This window comes from Mesoplodon bidens (assembly GCF_964165515.1).
Source record: "Mesoplodon bidens genome assembly, chromosome: 7".
NCBI classification, from domain to species: Eukaryota; Metazoa; Chordata; class Mammalia; order Artiodactyla; family Ziphiidae; genus Mesoplodon; species Mesoplodon bidens.
The window spans coordinates 93,657,690-93,682,203 of NC_138164.1; the positions used below are offsets into that span (position 1 = coordinate 93,657,690).

General features: G+C 45.2%; 1 protein-coding gene across 5 annotated transcripts; it reads right to left on the reverse strand.

Moving 5' to 3' along the window:
- Positions 1 to 349: 349 nt before the first annotated feature.
- On the reverse strand, positions 350 to 15,132 carry COMMD9 (COMM domain containing 9). Of its 5 annotated transcripts, XM_081240512.1 has the most exons (7): positions 15,030 to 15,095; positions 6,767 to 7,240; positions 6,383 to 6,508; positions 4,506 to 4,666; positions 3,117 to 3,151; positions 2,143 to 2,246; positions 350 to 1,099 (listed from the first exon to the last, which is right to left on the reverse strand). In XM_081240512.1, the coding sequence occupies exons 2-7, from the start codon at positions 6,791 to 6,793 to the stop codon at positions 959 to 961; spliced, it is 594 nt and encodes a 197-aa protein (XP_081096638.1). In that variant the 5' UTR covers positions 6,794 to 7,240; positions 15,030 to 15,095; the 3' UTR covers positions 350 to 958. The 5 variants fall into 5 exon arrangements, with proteins under 5 accessions (XP_081096638.1, XP_081096637.1, XP_081096636.1 ...); XM_081240511.1 differs by lacking the exon at positions 6,767 to 7,240 and having other exon boundaries at positions 4,506 to 4,645; positions 15,030 to 15,132; XM_081240510.1 differs by lacking the exon at positions 6,767 to 7,240 and having other exon boundaries at positions 15,030 to 15,132.
- Positions 15,133 to 24,514: the final 9,382 nt, after the last annotated feature.

Sequence of the window (24,514 nt, forward strand, 5' to 3'; positions counted from 1 at the left end):
GCTCAGAGCAGGCAGGCTCTTGCTACTGGGTGATCTGGAGAAGGAAGGGGGAACACCTTACACGGAGCCCCCGGGACTTGTAAGGCCCGTGACAGTGCTCCTCGGAGAGCACTTTCATCACAGCTCTCACAACAAGCACCTGCTGATGTCAGCCATGCTTTCTTTTGCTCTACGTGACGGATGGATACATGGAAGGTGGGCCGGTTCACAGGCCCGGTTTCAGGTCATCCCGTGGTGATGAGCTGAGCCAGGAACGAGGAAGCTGGGGTCGTCTTTACAAACGAGAGGCAGCACTGGCCTACGGAAACGACTCAGGCAAAGGACAGAAGCTACAGAAGCGTGACCGGAATCAGGAAGTTCTTAGAACTGTTATTTATTTCCAATCACTCCTACTTCTTCACCCTGAGTGGCTGCAATACATCAAGGAAGGGGCCTCTGGCTCCAATGAGAAGGAAATGAGCTCCCATTTCAGACTTCCTACGCTGCCAGGTGGTCCCGCAGGGCTGAGGGAGCTCGGGAAGGCTCTGGACTCAGGGCAGGCAGGCACGCAGAGGGGGCCCTGCCCTGTGGGGTCCGCCTGGCTTCTCTGACAGAGAAGCAGAACTGCTGGCGTCACCCACCTGACTCCCTACGTGCATTCCAGAGCTGGAAATGAGCTCCTCAGAGCGAAAGGAACTTATTAAGACGAGCGCCACAATTTGGGCCTGAATTTTCCAATCAGCCAGGCGGAGGCGGCTGACCAAGCAAACGCTCCCTCCTGCTGCCACAGGGGTCATTAAGTCCCACACAGGAGCCTCGGGAGATCAGCAGCTTCTGCTCCAACTTTGGAAAGAGGAAAAAGCAGCGCGGGGGCCTGGCTGCTTCCGCCTGGTCCAACCGCGCCTTCTGGATGGCAGCCCCCATGTCCCCACCGCTGCCTGCTGCGAGGACGGTGTGTGCTGGGGGCCAGCTGGCCGCGTTACTTGCTGGCCACAGCGGAGAGCTGGTCCCGGATGCGGCCCAGCCCGTCTAACATCGTGTCCAGGGTCTCCTTACTCAGCTCCACGGTGACAGCTGACATGGAGGGCTGCTCCCCACACAGACTGGGATCTTCCTGGATCTGAAAAGAGAACACTGCCCCAAAGTCAGAGCTGCCTCTCTTCGACCTGCAGGCCCTACCCCGTTCTGGTGAAGCTCAGAAGAGAGGCTCTTTGCTCAGAGTCACAGAGAGTCGCAGCCCTGGAGTCACTCAGCAAATGGGGACAGGGAGGGAGCTGTCTCAGGGGCTCCGGGCAGGGGTCGGAGAAGCCAGGCTCACTCACCCTCCCGCCCCCAACTCTCTCTGGGCACTCGGGTGCGGAAACATCCTGGGTTCATGCTCGTGCTTTAGGCCGTGGGCTCTAGGGGTACATAAGAATCCTCCGAGAGGCAGGAAAAATATTACAACCTCTAGTTATATGTATTTGTATCTTTTTTTTTTTTAAGTAAGCCTTAGTAATAGTTAAAAACTTAGTTGTTAGAGGCACCCTTGCTCTTTCATTTTCTTACAGCTGTTGAGTTTCTGGGTGTCTGGTGGTTAAGTAAATACAGCATTATGCTACCTAGTTTTAACTGAACAAACCCAGAAATGGGTATGTGGCTTAAAAAGACTCCTGAAAATAATTGTGAAGTGAAGAGAACACCAATGAAGAATGTGAACAATAAGATGAAGAACTGATACTTCTCCAACTGCTAATAGGAGCCCTTGTTCAGCACAGTACAAACAGCAACAGCCTCCTAAGATTGGACAAGAATTTGGAAAAGTATACAAAAATTCTCAAGAAGGCAATTGGAAATCTGAGTGCGTGCTTCTATTGTTAAAGCCAAACCTTCCTGTAAGTGTCTAAGACAACCTTTAGGTATCAGCAGATTATTTTGTAAATTTATATTTTGTGTTTGTCTTGTTTTAAAATTTCTAGTTTCGGTATATGTTTTAGTATGACTGTACTATGTTAATACACATATACTTTCTAAATAAACACTGCATTTTGGGGGTGCTAAATATTTTTTATTTATGGGGTTGGAGATCCTAAAACTTGGAGTCCGGCATTTTTGCTGGCCCGCAGGGGCGCCGAGTCCCTGCTGCCCCTCCATTCCCTCTAGTGAGCCTGACAGTGGATGTACCTTCATCTGGAGCAGGCAGGTAGGGACGGCCATGCGGCTGATGCTGTCTGAGGAGGTTTTGATGTCCACCCTCCAGTCCAGGTCGACCAGGCGCGGCAGAGAGACTGTGTGGGGACAGCTCGGGTCAGTGCTCATGCCACCTGCGTTACTAAGCCTCTCCTCGATGACAGGCAGCTCCAAGGGCTGCACATGGGTAATGCATGTGATCCACACAGCAAGCCTCTGAGGGAGACAGACAGACAGGGCCCAAGATGCCACAGCAAGCCCTGGGCCTTCCTTACCACTGACCGTGGCCCCTGCACTTAGTGCGGATTCGTGGTGGTCAGCACCTCCAGGCTTCTGCCTGAACACCCAACCCTCCAGATGTCCGGATAGAATGAGGAATGACGCAGGTGGAGAACAAGAGGCTGTGGCCGGAGTCTTAGGAAGTGTGTGGCTTTGAGAATAGCGGAGAGAGCTTTTGTTTGAGAGGCACACAGACTCGGCTTGAATGTGTGTTCTACCACCTGTCTAACCTCTGAGCCTCTGTTTGCTCACCTGTAAAGTGGGGATGATCTCAGCCTAGCTCACAGGGTTGTTGGGAGGACTAAATGAGTTAATGCAGGCAGAGTCTGGGGCACTGTGACTGAATCAGAGTGAGTTTAGTGACTGTTTAACAAACATCCACTTTTATTCAATCTTTCACACTAATTTCAATTATGGTTAATTTGTTTTCCAATGGAAATATAGTTATTTTAAGTACTTCACTTTCTGCTTAGGATATCTGTTTGTTTTTTAACAACATGCCTCTATGATATTAGGTTTATAACCAGAAAAAAAATTAAAAAGTGGAATTAAAAAGAAATACATAACAAACACTATTCAGTTTGGGATTAGGTTAATTCACTTTGACTTTAGTTAAAAACTCTGGTAGATTTAGGGCTGGGGCTGGGGAGGAGGGGGAAGGAGGAAGAGGCAGGTTTCTTGGTACTCACTCTGATTTGTTTGGGCTTCAGCTCTCCAAGTAGATCTGTTTAAGAGGGAAAGATAAGAAAAATATCATGGAAAAGGGATGCGAACTGAGTCTTCTGATAATGAGCCCCATGGGCCTGGGCCTCTGCTCGTTCTGTCATCTTAAAACCTATAATCACCTCCTAACAGGAAAGGACCACAGAAACGCCTCCCTCCAAGGAGCAGTTTTTTGTTTGCTTGTTTTACAAAACTGAGTGATGTTACGGCCGTAGGTGCTGTTAGTTTTCATGGCTTAGGAAAAGCAAGAAAAGGCTAAATGCACTGTAACTGTGCTACTGTTCTCAGAGACAAAACAGAAAAGGTCAACTTATCCTCTTTTTACTGAGCATCTACTACACAAAGTATGTCATCTTACGCAAAACACATCTAAACAGACGTGTCTGATGCTACACAAATCACGCCATAGTAAGATGCCGAGCAGAGTCAGAGTAAACTGTGGTCACGCAAGAGAAAGTTTCTAAATAAACAACACAACCCTTGGGAAGTAAGCATTATCAGTTATTACTATCAGAGAGGTCTCTTCAAGCCTGCTGCTAACCAGCAGTTAATCAGTTCTGCTTAAATTGTATGTATCTAAAAGGATTTGCCCAGCTAGAAAATGTACAGAAAATTACAAAAGAATAAAAATGACCAATAACATGAAAAAGATATTTGACATCACTAGTATCAAAGATATATAAACTGAAATGAGGTACCTTTTGCCATTTGTGAAACTGGGAATAAAAAGTAACAAAACAAAACAAAACACCCTCAGTGCTGGCAATGGTGTGGGGAGAGCGGCACATCAATGTCCTACTGGTGGAGGAGTAGCTGGTGCGATCTTTCCGATGGCAGACTTGATAATAAAAAGCCAAAGCCTCAGGACCACCATTTACCAGTAAGGAAATAATGAAGCACAACGTGGGCAAAGGTTCCACAATAAATTGTTCACTGCAGTGAAAACTGCCAATAGCCTAAATGTCCAACCCTAAGGAATTTATTAACTAAATTACACATAATTTCTTCATGTAATGGAATATATTTACCCATTAAGAATGATATTGAAGGTAAATATTTATCGACCTGAAATATCATTAATGTTAATACTATTAAATGAAAACAAGCAATTTATAAAACGGCATGATCCCATTGTGTTAAAAACAAAAGCAAAACTAACCCTGTATGTGTAAATGGAAAAAATAAACCAGTCTTAAAAGGTTTCCCATTAAGGAATTAACCCTCTGGGCGGTGGGATTATGGTTTGTGTCTTTTTGCTTACCTGTGCTTGCTTTTCAAGAATAAGCATATTTTTTCCAGAACAGGAATTAAAAAATACAAGCATTGCAAGAAACTCCCAAGAAATAAGCACTTACAGGTGTTCTAGGATGATTTTTGTCAGCAGGTTTTTGAGGTTTTGGTGGAAATTTTCAGGAAAGAGTGCCAGAATCGCCTCGGCGGAGGACAGGTCACGGAACACCACTAGCCTGGTGAGGCGGTGCAGAGCCTGGAGCAGCTGCAGGATAGACGGGGAGCCCTGGGTGGTGAGGGGCAGGGGGACAGGGGACAGGGCTCTATCTCCCCTGCTGGGAAGAGGGCCTGCCACAAACCGCCACCGTCATTCCAACTGAATCCCAGGAGTCCAGAGGCCCCTGGTGCAGATGCTGATGCTCACGTGCCTCAGCCCACCTCCAAGCTCACCTGTTGCTTAGAAGACATGTAGCTGTCTGACCGAGGATGCTGCCAACCTGCCAGAAAGTCTCTGCTTATGGGCAAAGGGTTAATAAATCCCCTTCCTTGTGCACGGACTCTGACCTTAAGCTAACTTTCTAGCCTGTTCCCCTCTTAATGTGAGAGAAGCGGAAAGCCAGCGGTGTTACTAGACAACGCTGCACCAGTCCCCTGCCTCTGGACCGTGAGGGCTGCAGAAACACCGGGGCCCGCGGCTTGGGCTTCCCCGAGTGTGGCTGCGTGGCCTGTGCCAGCACCCAAAGCCGTGCTTACTGAATTGCTGCCAGAGGTACTGGCTCCTGGGGAGTTGGGGCTTCTCATCCAGCCTGGCTGGATTGTCACGTCCTTGCCCCTAGACTGTCACCTGGTGGGGCGAGGCAGGCAAACAGCTCCAGGCCGGCTGTGCGGACCTCCCTGTGGAAGGAATGCCTGGCGCTGCCCCGCTAGGACGCTGGATTCTACCCTGTGTCCTTCCAAGTGAATCTGCTGCTCAGCGGAAGAGAGCAGGACTCTCTGGAGGTAACCTTCTCCGCTTTAGGACTTCCCCAGATGCCATGGGAGGTTGCTCAGCTCGGAAAAGCACAACCCAGAGGCGAGGGGACAGTTAAGCCTCTACTGGTGAAGGGTGGGAGTGAGTGGATAAACGCCCCACCCTCCCTGCCTTCCAGGGTGACAGTGCTGGGGCATGTATCCACGTGGTTTCTTACAGGATCCCAACTGCAGACCCCGCAGCACTGACCGCTCCCTAACATATCCTTCTCCTGGCTTGTCTCTCTTCCCGGCCTGACTTTCCTCACTCCCTCCTTTGTGCTTTCTGGAATCACCTCCCAAGTAACTACCAGCAGCCAAGTCGCTGCCTCGGCGTCTACTTTTGAGGAACCCAAACTAAGACTCCAACTCACTTTCGTAACCGTGCTGCCTCTCACTTCAACGAGCCAAGCTCCAGATTAAAAAATAACAACAACAGCGTAGGTCTGCTTGGATGAATTACTGTTTTGGAAACACAGTTGCCATGGAAAGAGAAGGCTGTGAGTGCTGCATAACCATCCTTGTCCTCTTGGCCACCTGAGATCAGGGGAGGCCCAGCAGTCCATCCTCCCGAATCATACTCAGGCCTCAGAGCTTCCGCCCCACCATCCCTGAAAAGTCTGCCTAAGCTATCCAGCCAGCAATTCATCAGCATTTTCAAGTTACAGGTTGGGCAAGAAAATCATAGCACGGTTGGCTTTTGTCCATGCTGTCTAGGTGACAAGTCTGAAAAGGAAATGGTCAGGAGCTCCGATTCTGGGTATACTTTTCCCATCCACGCCTCACTTATCATAAGGAAGTGAAGGTTCAGAGACAATGGCTTTTAAGGTCACTAACATTAAAAAGGAAAAAAGCATCTATTTTAAGTTTGCTATAACGTCAACAGACACTTCAGGGGAAAGATTCCCTTGGACGCGGCAACAACTGGGAAGTCAAGGAAGAGACTAAGGAGCCGAGCAGCCAGCGGCCAGAGCTCACTTCTGACCCCACTTACTTGTTCTGCCTCCTCCTGGGCCACAGACAAGCTGGAACATGTAACAGCCAAGAGCTTTCTCGAGCCAAGGGCTGAACTGGAAAAGCTCTCTTGGCACAGCTGTCTGACAACATCTTTCGAGGAGGCCTGTAAATTCACAGATGGAAAAAAACAAAACAAGCAACAAACTCAGACTCTGAAAATACATTTTTTTTTAGAACGTAATACTGTCTCCGTCATGGTGTGACACCTAAGAGGTGCACAGGACACTTCCATTTTTGGGAAGATGACACAGATGCACTTTTCCCTCTTTTTCCTGATAAACACAACGACATTCCCTGGGCACTTTATACAAATGTAAGACGACTCTGAAAGGGGAGAAGAGAAGACAGACCTGCTACGGACCTCATGACAAAGGAATGACGTGGCCATATTACGTTCTGAGCCTCTGGAACTTATTTAAATCTTCTATTTTAGCTGGCTTTCTCTGACGCTGCTCAGGAGGCAGGGCGAGCACGGTGGGGCTGGGCGTTGTGGCTTCATCATGACCAAATGGAGACAGAAGTCCAGCTCCCCTACTTGGCTCCCGCTCACACCCAAAAGGAGGGGTTCCTCGTAGCTACTGGGCAGGGATGGAAGTTCTGGCTCCAGTAGTTTCCACCAATACCGTGGGGTGGTGGAACTTGTTACCAGCTCGTGGGGATGGAGGTCCAGCTCCCTACTTGGCCTCCTCTGCCCTGATGGGGGTGTTCCCTCTCAGACTTTGTTGCCGTACAGTGGAGCGGGGCCACAGTGTTTTCAGTGGTGTTTGGGTGGAGTGGAGCAGTGACTGTCTAAAAGTTTTCTGTCTTCCTAAGCCGCCCCTTTCTTGGTCTTTGGCTAGAGAGAGAGCAAGTATTTGTCGGAGTTTGTTTGCCTTCACCCACTGGCGTTCTGGGTGGCCCTCTTCTTCAGCTCGAAGTCTGGGATATATGAACAAAGAGAAAAGCCACTGGCCGATGTGGCTGTACATGTATATAGAGGAAATATTGAAGACAATTATATTATAAATAAGGACAGGACTAGAAAGGGATGACTTCACTCTAACTGGTAAAATGAGGACACTGATACGTCACTGAGATTGTGATGTTATAGTAAATAAATGTAATAAGTTGAACAACCACTATAAGAGTTATAAAGAGAAATGATTTTAAAACACTACAGATAAATCAAAATGGAATTCCAAAAAAATGTTCAATTGATCAAATAACCCACAGGAAGGCAGTAAAAGTAAAGAAACAAAAAACAAATAAAAGAACAAATAGAAAACAAAAAATAAAATGGCAAACTTAAGTTCTAATATTTCAATAATTACATTGGCTGTAAGTGGTCTAGATATACCAATTAAAAGACAGAAATTGGGGGTTCCCTGGTGGCGCAGTGGTTGAGAGTCCGCCTGCCGAGGAAGGGGACACAGGTTCATGCCCCGGTCCGGGAAGATCCCACATGCCGTGGAGCGGCTGTGCCCGTGAGCCATGGCCGCTGAGCCTGTGCGTCCGGAGCCTGTGCTCCACAACGGAAGAGGCCACAACAGAGAGGCCCGCGTACCGCAAAAAAAAAAAAAAGAAAAGACAGAAATTGGCTCAGTGGATTAAAAAATATGACTCAGTTAAACGCTCTCTACAAGAAACTCCCTTCAAATATAATGATAGAGACAGATTAAAAGGGAAAGAATGGAAAAAGATCATGCAAACATTAATCAGGAAAGCAAGAGTGGCTACATCAATATCAGATAAAGTAGACTTCACAGCAGAGAAAATTACCAGAGACAGAGAGGAACATTACATAATGGTAAGAGGTTCTGTTGACCAGAAGACATCCTGAATGTGCATGCCCTCAGCAAGAGAGCTGCAAAATATGTGAAGCAAAAACAGACAGAACTGAAAGGAGAAATGGACAAATCTAGAAATACAGTTGGAGTCTTCAACACCCCGCTTTCCACAACTGATAGAACAACTAGACAGGATTCAACAAGGACACAGAAGAACTCCACAACACCATCAATCAATCTAATGGATATTAATGGAACTCTACCCAGTAACAACAGAATACACACTCTTTTCAAAAGCTCACTGAAAACATGCCGAGATAGATGATATTCTGAGCCAGAAAACAAACCTTAACAAACTTAAAAGAACTAAATCATACAGAGTGTGTTCTCAGTGATCACAATGGAATCACATTAGAAACCAATAAGATAACAAGAACATGTCCAAACATTTGGAAACTTAAACAACACATTTCTAAATAATCCACAGATTAAAAGGAAAGTTAAAAAAATTACACTGAATGAATGAAAATGAAAAACACCACCAAAATTTTGGGAATTCAGCCAAGATGGTGCTGAGAGGGAAGTTTACAGCATTAAATGCATATATTAGAAAAGAGGGAAAGTCTCAAATAAATAATCTAAGTCCTCATCTCAAGAACCTAGAAAAACAAGAGCATAATAAACCCAAAGGAATAAGGAAGGAAACAACAAAGAGCAGACACCAAAGAAATTAAAACATAAAAAAGGAGAAATCAATGGAACAAAGAACTAGTTCTTCGAAAATATCAATAAAATTAACAAACTTTTAGCAAGACTGACAAAATTAAAAAGGAGACACAAATTACCAATATCAGGAATGAAGCAGGGCATATCACTACAGACCCTGCAGATTTCAAAAAGAAAATAAGAGAATAACTACAAGCAACTCTATACACACAAATGTGACAGTTTAAATGAAATGGATCAATTCCTCAAAAAACACAAACTACCATAACTCTCCCAATATAAAATTGAAAACGTGAGTAGTGCTATAACTGTTAAGGAAATTGAATTTGTAATTTAAAAACCCCCAGAAAAGAAATCACCAGACCCAGATGGTTTCACCGGAGAATTTAACACACATTTAAAGAAAGAATTAACTAATTCTACACAATCTCTTCTAGAAAACAGAAAAGGAGAAAACACTTCCCAATTCATTTCACAAAGCTAGGATTACCCTGATACCAAAATCAGAGACTGTATAAAACAAAACAAAAAAACTACAGACCAATGTTCCTCATAAAAATAGATGCAAAGATCCTTAACAACATACTAACTAACAGAATTCAGCAATATATAAAAAGGATTTTTCACTATAACTAGGTGGAATTTATTCCAGGGATGCTAGGCCAGTTCAGTATTTGAAAATCTATGTGATCCACCATATTACCAGGTTCAAGGAGAAAATCATTGGATATCAATCAATGCAGAAAGAGCGGCTGACAAAATTCAACATCCATTCTTGATGAAAACTCTCATAAAATTAGGAATTGAGGGGAACTTCCATAACTTGACATAGAGTATCTACGAAAAAACCTAGAGAAAACATACTTAATGATGAAAGACTAAAGTTGGGAACAAGGCAAGGATGTGGGCTCTCACCACTGTTATTCCACATTGTGCTGAAAATTCTAGCCACTGAAATAAGGCAAGAGAAAGAAATAAAAGGTCTGCAGATCAGAAAGTAAGAAATAAAACTGTCCTTATTTGCAGGGACATGACTGTCTATGAGAAAGTCCCAAGAAATGTACAAAAAAATTATTAGAATAAGTGAGTTCAGCAGTTGCAGTTCCAAGATACACCTCCTAAAAATCAGATGTATTTCTACACACTAGCAATGAACATGTGGACACTGGAATTAAAAGTACAATATCATTTGCAATTGCTCAAAAAAAAAGAGAGAAATACTTACGTATAAATCTAACAAAACATGTACAGGACTTGTATACTGGAAATTATACAATACAGATAAAAGAAATCAAGGATCTAAATCAATGGGGTGACACATTATGATAATGGATTGGATGAACCACCACATTAAGACGTCAATTTGCTCCTAAATGATGTACAGATTTAACCCAATTCCTATGAAAATCTCAGCAAGTTTTTTTTTTTAGATATATCCAAGATCATTCTAAAATTTATACAGGAAGGCAAAGAAACTAGAATAGCTAAAACAATTTTGATAAAGAATGAAGTAGGAGGAATCCATCTATCTGATTTCAAGACTTATTATATAGCTATGATAATCAAGACTGTATGGTATTCTCAGAGGGATAAACAAATAGATCAATGGAACAAACTAAAGAACCCTGAAGTACACCCAGTAAATATGCCCAATTGATTCTTGACAAAGTTGCAAAAGCAATTCAATGGAGGAAAGAAAGCCCTTTTCAACAAATGATATTGGAACAAGGGGACATTCACAGGCCAAAAAAAAAAAAAAAAATTCTCAAACTTTTCCATCCACCTTATACAAAATTAATGCAAAATCAATCATGGACTTAAATGTTATATAAATGTAGGGACTTCCCTGGTGGCACAGTGGTTAAAAATCCGCCTGCCAATGCAGGCGACACAGGTTAGAGCCCTGGTCTGGGAAGATCCCACATGCCGCAGAGCAACTAAGCCTGTGCACCACAACTACTGAGCCTGCGCTCTAGAGCCTGCGAGCCACAACTACTGAAGCCTGCGTGCCTAGAGCCCATGCTCCTTAACAAGAGAAGCCACCGCAATGAGAAGCCCACGCACCGCAACGAAGAGTAGCCCCCACTCGCCGCAACTAGAGAAAGCCCACGTGCAGCAACGAAGACCCAACGCAGCCAAAAATAAAATAAATAAATATTTTTAAAAATGTTATACAAATGTAAACTATAAAACTATAAAACTTTTAGATAAAAATAGGGGAAAATTTGGAGAGCTATGGCTTCACAAAGAGTTCTTAAACTTTAAACCAAAAGCGTAATTCATTAAAAAATCACAATTCATAAAAGGAAAAATTTTTGAAAAACTGTATTTCATCAAAATTAAAACATTTTTTGTTCTGCTAAAGCTCCTGTTATGGGTTGAACTGTGTCCCCCCTAAAGTCATATATTGAAGTCATAACCCCCACTATCTGAAAATGTGATCTCATTTAGAAATAGGATTCTTGCAGATATAACTAGTGAAGATGAGGTCATAGGGTGGATGCTAATCCAATATGACCGATGTCCTAATTAAAAGGGGTAATTTAGACACAAAAATGCAAACAGGGAGAACTTCATATGAAGATCAATGCAGAGATCTACAAGCCAAGATACACTAAATATCACCAGAAACCACCAGAAGTTAGGAGAGAGGCACAGAACAATCTGTCCCTAAAAGCCCTCAGAAGCAACCAACTTGGCTGACACCTTGATCTCAGACTTCTGGCCTCCAGAACTGGGACACAATAAATTTCTGTTGTGTCAGCCACCAAGTCTGTAGTACTTTGTTACAGCAGACCTAGAAAATTAATACTCCTTTGTGAAGAGGATGAAAAGACAGTTAAATACTAGGAAAGAATACGTGCAAACCACATATCTGACAAAGGACCACTGTCTAGAATATATAAAGAAATGCAAAAGTAAAAAAGCAAACAATGAAATTAGAATATGAGCAAAAGACATAAAGCAATATTCTGCTGAAGAAGATACACAGATGGTAAATAAGCACGCGAAAAGATGTCCAACATCATTAACCATTAGGGAACTTTGAATTAAAACCACAATGAGATATAAATACACACCCATCAGAATAGCTCAAATAAAATATAGTGATGCCAATAAATGCTGGCGAGGATGGGGAGAAACTGGACCGTTCATGCATTGCTGTTGGGAAGGTAAAGTAGTACAGCCACTCCGGAAAACAGTTTGGCAGTTTCATAAAAACAACAACAAAACCCTAAACATGTAACTACCAAATGATCCAGAACTGTACTCCTGGGCATTAATTTCAGAGAAATAAAGACTTATGTTCCTACAGAAATCTGTATACAAATGTTTATAGCAGGTTTATTTGTAATAGCAAAAAACTGGAAACAATGTAGATGTCATACCATAGAATACTACTTAGCAATAAAAAGGAAAGAACTATTAAAACATATAACATTGGGCTCAATGAAAAAAGCCAGTCCCAAAAGGTTACATATTGTATGATTTCAATTATATAACGTTTTTTTTTCTGAATGTTTCATTGTTTGTGTATAGAAACAACTGATTTTTTTTTTATAGTATTTATTTTGTTTTTGGCTGCGTTGGGTCTTCGTTGCTGTGCGTGGACTTTCTCTAGTTGCGCGGAGCGGGGTCTACTCTTCCTTGTGGTGAACGGGTTTCTCATTGCAGTGGCTTCTCTTGTTGCGGAGCACGGGCTCTAGGTGCACAGGCTTCAGTAGTTGTGGTACGTGGGCTCAGGAGTTGTGGCTCGCGGGCTCTAGAGCACAGAATCAGTAGTTGTGGTGCACGAGCTGAGGTGCTCTGCAGCATGTGGAATCTTCCCAGACCAGGGATTGAATCCGTGCCCCCTGCATTGCCAGGAGGATTCTTAACCACTGCGCCACTGGGGAAGTCCCTCACTTATATAACGTTCTTGAAATGACAAAATTACAGAAATGAAGAACAAATTGGTGAATACCAGAGGTTACGAAAGGGGTGAGGGCAGAGGGGAAGGGGGTGTGGCTATAAAAGAGCAACATGAAGAACACTGTGGTGATGAAAAATGTTCTGAATCTTGACTATCAATGTCAATATCCTGGTTGTGATATCATACTATAGTTTTGCAAGATGTTACCACTGGGGGAAACTGAGTAATGGATAAATGGGATCTTTCTGTATTGTTTTTTGCAACTGCCTGTAAACTTATATCTCAAAATTAAAAGTTTATATAATTTTTTTTAAAGAAAGTACATAGGACAATAGGAATGCAAATGAACTACTGCTACATAATAGCAAACAAAAGAAACCAGACACACACACAAAAACATGCCCTATTATTCCATTTATGTGAAGTTCAAACGTGAGCAATATTAAATTGACATATTAGAAGTAAAGATAGTGGTTACTGTTGGGGAGCAGAGTGAGGGAAATAACGAAGGGACAACAGAGAGACTTCTGCCGTACTGGTAACATTTCATTGTTTGACTGTGGTGGTGGTAATAAATCATTAAACGGTGCACTTATAATCTGTGCACCTTTTTTGTATGTGTGTTACACATTAATAATGATTTTTATAAGTGTATTAAAGAAAAAAAGCCCATAGCACGAAGAGGGATTGGGGTGGAGGTTGGGGGTAGAGCAGCCACAGTAAGGGTGAAAAGGCACTGGGCTGGGAGTTGAGAGCGCTAGGTTTCCAGTCCCAGCTTTACTACATTTATTAATTCAAAGAACAGCTATTTATTGAGCACATGCTGTATGCCAGGTGTGGAGAATACGCTTGTTACGCATACATTTGTGAATAACAGAGTAGATGCCCGTAGAGATTGGAGAATACAAGTGAACACTGGGGAGGCGGTTAAAACAAAAGGACCATTGCGTGGACCAATGATGATGCTGTGCCATGAACTGCTGAGTGTAATTAACTCAACCCTCGTCGTCTGGATTTTTTTTTTAAATTAATTAATTTATTTTTGGTTGTGTTGGGTCTTCGTTTCTGTGCGAGGGCTTTCTCTAGTTGCGGTGAGCGGGGGCCACTCTTCATCGCGGTGCGCGGGCCTCTCACTGTCACGGCCTCTCTTGTTGCGGAGCACAGACTCCAGACGCGCAGGCTCAGTAGTTGTGGCTCACGGGCCCAGCTGCTCCGCGGCATATGGGATCTTCCCAGACCAGGGCTCGAACCCATGTCCCCTGCATTGGCAGGCGGATTCTCAACCACTGCACCACCAGGGAAGACCCGTCTGGAGTTTTTTTAAAAACAAGATCCCTCGTGGATCTCACGTTCTTGTGAGAAAGGCAGACAACAGGCAACCAGATGCATAATGTCATCTAGTGACAAGTTCTACTAAGGAAGAAAAAGCCGCCGCTTCTTCTATAGGGAAAATCACAAATTAAGCAAAAAATTCCAGTCTCCTACAAAGCCATATGAAGTACATCCCTTCCATCCTCACAATTTTTCAAATGATTGTCAGGAGAGTGTTTCGGCCCTCACACAGGTCACAGCAAATAAAAAAACCCAGGAGGGCTTCCCTGGTGGCGCAGTGGTTGAGAGTCCGCCTGCCGATTCAGGGGACACGGGCTCGTGCCCCGGTCCGGGAAGATCCCACACGCCGCGGAGCGGCTGGGCCCGTGAGCCATGGCTGCTGAGCCTGTGCGTCCGGAGCCTGTGCTCTGCAACGGGAGAGGCCACAACAGTGAGAGGCCCGCGTACCGCAAAAAAAACAAAAAACAAACAAACCAAGGGCTCAGGAGAATATAGAACGCGCACTTGACTCAGGGGTCGGACGCAGAGAGAACTGGAGATCGCAGATGGGCTGCGGGATGAAATGGGGAACTGGCAACGCGGATCTAGAGATTACTACCCCAACGCACCAACCCCGAAAGCCAGCCTCCGAAGCTATTAGCAGGAAACATTTGTACAGCGCCTTCAGGTCCACTGTCTTGTTTCCCCACTATCCTGTCAAAATGGTATTAATTTTGTTCGTACTTTCAAAAAGCTCGGAAAAGCGCAACGACCTGCTAGGAGTAACAGTGCGAGGCAGCGGCAGCGTCGTGGCTCCAAATCGGGGTCCATTTATTCCCAATTCCTGCTCTGTGCAAAGTCTCGGAAACAAAGGCCTGCCTCGCGCTGTCCCCACCCCTCTCATTTACCTTCAGCAGGCTCTGGAGAGCTGCAAAGACCTCCTCCGTCAGCGCGGCCATCTTCCCCGAGTCACGTGACCTAGGTACGCGGAGAAGCGTGGTCGGGAGACTCCGACGGCAGCGCGGGGCATGCCGGGGGCTGTAGTCCTTTAGGGTGGCGGGAGCTGCCTGGCTCTTGGCACTATGGGATGGGGAGGAGCCGAGTAGGGCGCGGAGGCTGGATAGCTCAGCTCGGGGACTCTAGGACCGTGGGGTTTGGAGGACACGGATGCTGGATGGTTTTCAGGGGAGGAAATTGGCTTGGCTTGGCTTGTCTACTTACCAGGGCAGGGGAAACTGATTTTCTCTTGACTCGTGGGTGGGCTGGCTAATTTGGGGAATGTATCTGAAGGCTTGACAAGCGCCTTTGCTGTTCTGGAGTGATCTTCGTACCTGGCCTCTTAGAATTAAGGTAGCTGTGCACATCATTGCAATTCTTGGAATTTACCCCCCACCCCGCCTGTCTTGAAGAATGTAAAATTGATTTCATGTGTACAGTTTCCCTTGTGTCTCTGGGGTAGGTAGGAGCTGGTGTTATTCACCTTCTCCAGATGAGGAAAGGGTGTTGATGACTTTCTCTAGTCCAAGGGGAGATCGGTTTTGATGAGCAGGTGAGGAAGTGTTTGGGACAAAGAGTAGAAAGGGAATCCAAAGAAAGATATTACCTAACTAGGTTCCTCTTACACCTATAGTGGGGATGGGAGGGGTAGTTCATGGAAATGATTTAATTCATTTATTCAACAAGATAATTATAATGAATGTAAGGATGGTTTTGAGTGGGCAGTCCAGGACTCTGATTTGCCCAGTGATCAGAGGTTCTACCTCGGAACAGACTCAAATTGTAAAGTCCTGGAACTTGGTTTTAAGTAACCTATCTCCTCTGCCTTCTAACCCCAGCCTCTGACAGGTCCCTTATGCATCTTTAGGAACTAGTTGGTTCTTTCTTTTTCCATACCCAGTTCCTTAGCAAAATTTGGCTTGAAACAGGTTCTGATAAATTCAAGCTAGAGAAAGAATGTCTAATTGTGCGAGGCCGGGAATTGGTCATTTGTTTTTCTGCCTCCTACTCTCCCCCTTCTTTTCTCTCTCCCATTTTCTGTGAGGATGTTGTCCAGCCCCAGGAAAATAAACCCAGGTTGTCTGAGGATGAACCCATATCTGGACTAGAAGATTTTAGACCCACCTTGTCCTGGAGTCCTTATCCCAGCTCTCTTTCTTGGCCTCTCCCTCTTCTCTTCTTCCAGGACCACATGGCTTAATTCTTGTTTTCTGCCATAAGTCCCTGTAAGCTCTAGGGTTACTCCTGCCTGTATTCATAGGGCCAGCCCAGTGCCTTGATTGAAGTAAATGTTTTCTTTTTTTTTTTAACATCTTTATTGGAGTATAATTGCTTTAAAATGGTGTGTTAGTTTCTGCTTTATAACAAAGTGAATCAGTTATACACATACATATGTTGCCATATCTCTTCCCTCATGCATCTCCCTCCCTCCCACCCTCCCTATCCCACCCCTCTAGGTGGTCACAAAGCACCGAGCTGATCTCCTTGTGCTATGTGGCTGCTTCCCACTAGCTATCTATTTTACGTTTGGTAGTGTATATATGTCCATGCCACTCTCACTTTGTCACAGCTTACCCTTCCCCCTCCCCATATGCTCAAGTCCATTCTCTAGTAGGTGTAAATGTTTTCTTAAATAAACAAAAACCCCTCAAAAGTGGTTAGACTAAAATTACTTTCTGTGACTTTTCTGCAGGGATATTACCTTATTATTTGCAGGACTGTGCCTTCTTGTCTTACTTTGGAAAGATGGGCAGAGTGGTCACCAGCCTCCAAGATGGTTCCCAGTGACCCCTGCCTCCTGGTATCCACATCCTTGTATCATCCCCTCCCTTGTTGTGCCAGGATTGGTCTCTGTGACCAATAGCAGGTGGCAGAAGTAGTGGTATGTCACATCTAAGATTAGTTATAAACTAATTAGTTTAACTTTTGCAATTAGTTAACTGCAGCTTCTGGGTACTCTCTTTCGTCTGCTCTCTTTTTCTTGAATCTCTTGCTCTGGGGAAAACAAGCTGCCATGTTATGAACAGTCCTCTAGAGAGGTCCATGTGGTGAAAACCTGAAGCCTCCGGCCAATAGCCAGCAAGAAACTAAGGCCTGCCAACAGCCCCATTACTGAGTTCGGAAGCAGATTCTTTAGCCCTGGTAGAGCCTTGAAATGACAGTAGCCTTGGCCAACTTCTTTTTTTTTCTTTGCGGTACACGGGCCTCTCACTGTTGTGGCCTCTCCCGTTGCGGAGCACAGGCTCTGGACGCGCAGGCCCAGCGGCCATGGCTCATGGGCCTAGCCGCTCCGCGGCATGTGGGATCTTCCTAGACCGGGGCACGAACCCATGTCCCCTGCATCGGCAGGCGGACTGTCAACCATTGCGCCACCAGGGAAGCCTTTGGCCAACATCTTGACTACAACCTCATGAGAGATTCTGAGGCAGAACCACCCAGCTAAAACACTCCCGGCTCTCTGGCCTTCAAAAACCATGTGATTATGAGTGTTCGTGGTTTTAAGTTGCTAAGCTTTGAGGTAATTTGTTACAGAGCAATAATAACCATTTCATGTGGGCAGAAAAGCATAACGACTTTAGAATTCAACCCAAGTTCAAATCCCACATGTAACTCTACATGTTATTAACTTAACCTTGAACAAATTCTTGAAAATTCTCTGAGCCTCTTGAACTTCAGCTGAAGCTGATGTTGATCAAAAAAATGATGTTGATCACACCTACCTGCCCCAGTGGGAGGGTACCCAGCTCTCCTTGCCCTCGAGGGCAGGCATGAAAGGAGAGGAAACCCTGGGCTCCATCAGTGCCAGGCAGGGCCTGCAACCCTGCACCAGGTAATCCCATTGTTCTAGGACTGCCCGCATTGCCACTGCCATGTTGCATCTAAAGGTTTGTCTATGGCCTGGAGAGCTTCCAGCAATTCCTCAGCCATAAACATTTACATGGGAAAGAACAGAACAGAATGTTAATTTCCATGATTTGGTCTCACTACCTGGTTTTTGTTAGGCCTAGTCTGATTTCTTTCCAATTCTGGGTATATGGACCTGTGCTTGCTTTCATTTATTTAATAAATTTGTATTATTAAATAAATGTATTAAATAGATTTATTTAGTAAATATACCACACTCCATTTTAAGGCTCTTACACTTAACGATTTATGTACTTCCCATAACAATCCTGTGTGATACACACACACACACACACACACACACACACACACAACTACAATTTTTCCCATTTTACCTATGGGAAAACTGAGGCACAGAGAAGTTAAGTAACTTGTCTAAGGTCACACAGCTAAAATTTTGGCAGAGCCCAGGTTCAAACTTGAGCCCTTCGGTTCCAGAGTCTGTGCTGTTAACCACCAAGCTCTACATGTCTCCTTGTCCTGCTATAGCTGAAAACTCATGCTTCTTCTGTCTGGATGTCTGACTACCTTCTCCAGGGGGCAAGAAAAATCTAATGGTATTCTTGGACAATCAACCCAGTGGTATGGTAAGAGAAAAGATGATGAGTGGAAGGCATAACTTGGGCTTTGGAAAAAGATCGAGGTTCAATTTCCGGCTCCTGTGTTCTTCTGGAGAGTTATTTCTTCGCTGAACCTCAGTTTCCTCATCTGTAAGTTAGGAGCAACACGAATAAAAATATGTTTGACCATTAGAGGGAGCTCAGGGATGACTTGTACCCAAAATGGGGATGGATTATTTATATGGAGACTTGGTTCTAGCCATTGGCAGCACTGAAGGGCAGAGCTATCCAGTGCTCTCGGAAGGAGTTGGCATTAGGGTGATCAACCAACCATCTCAGTTTGCCTGGGACAGGGGACTTTCCGTGCCAACAGTGGGATAGTCCTGGGTAAACCAAGCTAGTTGGTTACCCTCATTTGAGCCCTGTGCCTTTGAGGAAACCAGCCTTTTAGAGCTCTTGTCCTGTCTTCTCCAGTGGGGCTATGGTGAAGAGAGTGACATGGATAAAGAGTTTCTTTTTAATAGAAGGTAATTAAGGGCAGCAATCTTAGTTTTGAGGTTCTTCTTTGGTAATGACTTTACTGAGATGTAATTCACATATACAATTTACCCACTTACAGTGTAACAATTCAATGGATTTTAGTGTATTCACAGAGTTATGTAACCATAACCACAGCCAATTTTAGAACACATTTTATCACCCCCAAAAGAAAAACTATACCCTTTAGCTATCATCCTGCCAACTCTCTTCATCACACCTAGCCCTAGGCAACTTTTAATCTCTTTTCTATATCTAAAGATTTGCCTATTTCTGGACATTTCATGTAAATGGAATCTTATGAAATGTGATCTTTTAATTAATTTCTTCCACTCAGCCTAATGTTTTCCTGGGCTGTCCTAATGTTCTTATGGCCTGTATCAGTACGTCATTCCTTTTGACTGTTGAATAATTTCCACTGTGTGGATACACCACATTTTGCGTATCCATTCATCATTTGATGGCTATTTGGGTTGTTTCTACCTTTTGGCTATTGTGAATAATGCTGCTGGGAACACTCTCAAACAAGTTTTTGTGTAGATTTATGTTTTCATTTCTCTTGGGGTATATACCCAGGAGTGAAATTGCTGGGTCATATGGTAACTCTGTGTTTAACTTTTTGAAGACTTGCCAGACTGTTTCCCAACATGGTTGCACCATTTTACATTCCCGTCAGCAATGTCTGTGGGTTCCGATTTCCCACATCCTAACCAACACTTGTTATTATCTGTCTTTTTGATGATAACCATCCCAGTAGGTGTGAAGTGGTATCTCATTATAAGCAATCTTGTTTTGAAGTTGCGTTTGCATGGTAAGCACTTTTGGTCACTTAGACCTATATTTATGTTCATTTGCAGTGACTAATGGAGATTATGGGGGCTTAAGCCCTCGGTCTGCCCTTTATCAGAGGAATGCCAGCAGTGGGTGGATTAGGCCAAGGGACCATGGTCTTTGAGGGGGAGCCCCCCTCATTTCCCTGGTTTCCCTTTTCCTCACCCCCATTTCATGGACTGAGATGAGGACAGGTATCCAGGGAGACCGGGCTGCTCATCATTTTTGATCTTACACCGCCTGCTCCAACTCAAGGAGGGCTGTGAAGTGGCCTGATCAGCTCACCAGAGGCTGCAGGCAAACAGAGGCCAGTAGATCTGAAACGACAGGCGTGCCCTGGCTTGGGAATGCCCTGTGTGTCCAGACCAGGCATCACAAGCTGCATGATTCAAGGCTCGCTTTGCACTAACAGTGCCTTGGGAAACACTGTTTCAAAACTGGGAAATTGGACATAAAAATCCAGGTTTCTGGGTTGCTTTAAAGACTGACAGGCCTGGCCATGCCATTGCCACCTTTCCACGCTGCCACAGTTGCCCGGAGCTGAGGCCTGGCTGCTCCCAAACACTGGCTCGGGTGCTCAGTGGGTATTTATTGGTGCCCAGGTTCCCTGAGGGACCTAATGGGGCAAACGTAGGCCATAGTAGGTGGCAAGACTGAATTTGGGTATTCGAGATCCTGGGTTTCCAGCCATCCCCATACCCTCTCCTCACGAATCTAAGCAAATCGCAGGTATAATATGAGCATCTAATTTGTCATTCATGCTTCTTGAGCAATTTTTACAGGCCAAGTAATGTTCTATGAATTTTACATGTATTAACTCATTTCATCCCCACAGTAATCCAAGGATGATCCCAGTTTACAGGTAGGAAAACTAAGGCTCAGAGAAAAAAACCCTCGCAATCTATAAGTAATTAGTGGCGGAACCAGGATTTAAAGGCAGGAGCCTCATTTTGTGAACTTGATCATAATGGAGTGTCTGGCCTGTGAGGGGGTCCTGTGGATACTACCACATAACGATTCATCTGGCCTTACCAACTGCAGCTGACATGCCATGTGGCTAAGCATCAGTCCAGGCCAGGTGCCCCCTCATTAAAGCTGAGAGTTGGAGTGTTTGAAGAGATGGTAGCTGTGATTCTTTTCAGCTCTAACTTGTGGTGAGTCTCTGAAAACTGGTAAGAGAAGAAGGGAGGGAGAGGGGAGGGGCACTTGGCAACTCGCCATGCCTAGAAGACTAGCACAGACCCAGGTCACTCCTGACAGGATGTCCCTGGCCCCCACTACAGAACACGATGGGCGGGGAGTCTGAAGTTGTTCTCCCAGCTCTGACTGGCCTGGTGACTGTGTTAGCAAAGTCCAGAGCGCACCAGACCCAGGAGGGCACTGTGGCCTCATTTCCTGTTTCCCGTCCTCCTGTCCCCAGGAATAACACAGAAGTGGCTGGTAACACACAGCATTGTGCTCACCACAGAGGACCTCTTTGTTTCCGGATACACAGAGAGGAGGCTGTAACAATGGCCTTGAATGGCACGTTGCTCTCCTTTCTCCAATGTTACACTTGTTTTTTTCAGTCCTGGAATCAGTTAAACAATGATTTCCTGCGGAGGGTGTCAGCTTTTCATCTTTGCCGTCTGCTCCCCCGCTGGTCCTCGGGGCCCAGGGCGGTGGGAACTGAGTGGAGAGCCAGCCCCAGGGACAGCTGGGCACCGTGGAAATGTCACCTTCTTGGAAGGCTGAAAGGCCGTGGTACCTCGCCTCTCCCCTGTCAGGTGAGGCCTGCCCTGGAGGAAGGAACCAGACCAGGTAACAGGAGAGGGGCTGAGAGCTGCTGGCGGGGAGTGGGGGCTGGAGGTCATGGCTGAAGGTCCGGCCCAAGGAGGATGGATTTCTGCTTTCAGGATACCTTGTTTGCTTGAGAGCCACTGGCTGCTGGTAAACAAATAAAGAAGCAAAAGCAACTGAGGTCAAGTTCTGCCGCCTACCGAGTAGGGAAGCACTCTTCCTGTCTGACCCCCATTCCATGCCTCTGATGTCTCTGGGTGACCAGAAACTTCAGGGTCCATGTGGGCTTGTTGAGAAGACTAGTTCTCTAATGATAGCTGTCGGAATTAAGCTCTTATTCTATGTGTTGTCTATGTATATGTATGACTGTACGTATCTGACTGTACTGCTAGCAATTATAGCAAACACGTATACAATGCGCTTTGCATTCTTGGTTGATTCAAACCCAGGCAGTCTGGTTATAGAATCTGTGCTTTGCATCACCATGCATCTTGTGTAATGTTCCTTACCATAAACCAAGGTTCTTGCAAGGTTTCGCTCTGAGGGGCACTGACCTATAATGCTAACTGTGTGTAACTATGTATATGCTAACTATCGTGTCAGGCAAGGTCCTGAATGTTTTGCATCTATTTCCTCATTTATTCCACATAATAACTCTATGGGATGGGTACTTTAATCATCTCCATTTTATAGATGAGGAAATTGAAGTAACAGAGGTATTAAGTAACTTGCCCAGGGTCACACAGCTGTCAGGTGGCAGAGTCGGGATTTGAACTCAGTTTTCTCTGGAGCATTATGTGACTCTAACGCTTGCCCAGCCCTGTGGCTGGTTTGGAGTTAGTTTCCTTCTCTGGGTCATGAGGTATGGAGGGTGGTGTTCTGACCCTGGCTTTGTAGAACATCAGCACTTGAGTTGTCAGCTCCAGGAACGCAGAAGCTCTTACATGGTTTGCCTGTTGTCCTTAGCTTTTGCCGAGCTTGAGGAAGATGGAATTGTCCAACGGTGACAGGGAAGGAATTTGGAATGATAATAATTGCTCAATGAATGCCATTGCTTACTTGGCCAGAGACAGGCTAAGCTGCCACGTATGTAGGAGAACAGATGTTAAATAAGCAGGACTCACCAGGTATATTCAGGAAGCCAACTTTATTTGTGTCTATCACTGCCCCTGAATTTTTTTGTGGCGCCCTACTGTTTCCTTGCCCTGGGATTAAAATTAGGGCAGGTCCTTGACTCTTCTGGTTACCTTTCTAGTTCCAGCACTGTCTCAGGTCAGTAATTGATACATCCAGGTCTGTGCAATAACCCAGACCTTCAAACTTCCTTCCAAGTGGATCCTCCTCCAGTGGGGCCTGGAGCTGGGAAAGGGGGTCTGTGGTCAGTTTCTTGCTTCCTCTCTTGTGCTTCCATCTGGCTGACTGGGGATTCTGGCCCCTGGCGGGGAGAGGAGCAGGAAGTTCTTACCTGGTTGACACTGTGGGAAGCTGGCATCCCACTGGCTGGGCCTGGTGGGTGTGAACCCTGCTTCTTTATCTCTTGGTACAATTTTGTGGCTACTTCAGAGAACACCCTCCTTCCTTAACTGTGGAGATTTCTAAGCTGCTGGTCCCTTGAAGCAGGTGCTTAAGACTCTTTCCTTAGCTTCCCAGAATCTGAGCAGTCTGTATTAGTCAGCTAGGGCTGCCAAAACAAATAACACAAACTAGGTGGCTTAAACAACAATTTTATGTCCTCACGGTTCTGAGGGCTAGGAGTCCGAGATCAAGGTGTGAGTAGGGCTGGTTTCTCCTGAGGCCTCTCTCCTTGGCTTGTAGACGGCATCTTCTCCCTGTGTCCTCACGTGGCCTTTGCTCTGTGTATGTGCATCCCTGGTGTCTCTTTGTGTGTCCAGATCCCTCTTCTTGTAAACATTGGACTGGGGCCCACTCTACAGGCTTCATTTTAACTTAATCACCACTTTAAAGTCCTATCAGCAAATATAGCTACATTCTGAGGTACTGGGGATTAGGGCTTCAACATATGAATTTGGGGGCACACAATTTAGCCATAACAGATGCTGTCAGCTTCTTTCTTTTTTCTTTTTTTTGGATGCTAGTTCCCCGACCAGGGTTTGAACCTGGGCCCCCTTGCACCGAGTCCTAACCACCGGACTGCCAGGGAATTCCCAGCTGTCAGTTTCTTTCTATGGAAGTTTCTTCCTGGTGGTTCTTTTAAAAGGATCTACACAACACACAAGGTTGCCTGCTGCACACCTCTGGCTTATAGAAAATACTCAACTCCCCTCTCCCCTGGCCAATCCAAAGTCCCCCCCTCCCACTCCAGCTGGCCACCCATCTCTCTTGCATCCTTGGTTTCTAAGGCATGATTTAGACACCAGCCCTTGATGACATCCAAGCTCCAGGGACACAGTGCCTTTGAGATCAGTCCTGAGAAGAAACGACTGGGCAGTTGGGACTTGGAGGGTACCTACTGCTCACTCCAAAATTCCTCCTCTGCTTTCCCACTGTTTTCCTCATCCAACCCTTCTTTGTGGGCTGGAGGTGGTCGGATAAGCGGGAGAGGGTTTTCTTTCGCAAGTCCTACATGATGGTGTCATAGCTCACTTTGGAATGCATCATCCATTGTCTTGTGGCTTCAGCAGAAACAGAGACTAAAATCATTTTTTTCATCCAGCTACACATACAGCATCTCCTTTAATTTTCATAAAGATCCCTATGAGAAGGGTAATAGTATCCACGTACAGCTGAAGGAGAAGAATCTGCAGCTCAGAAAGCTTAGGGAACTT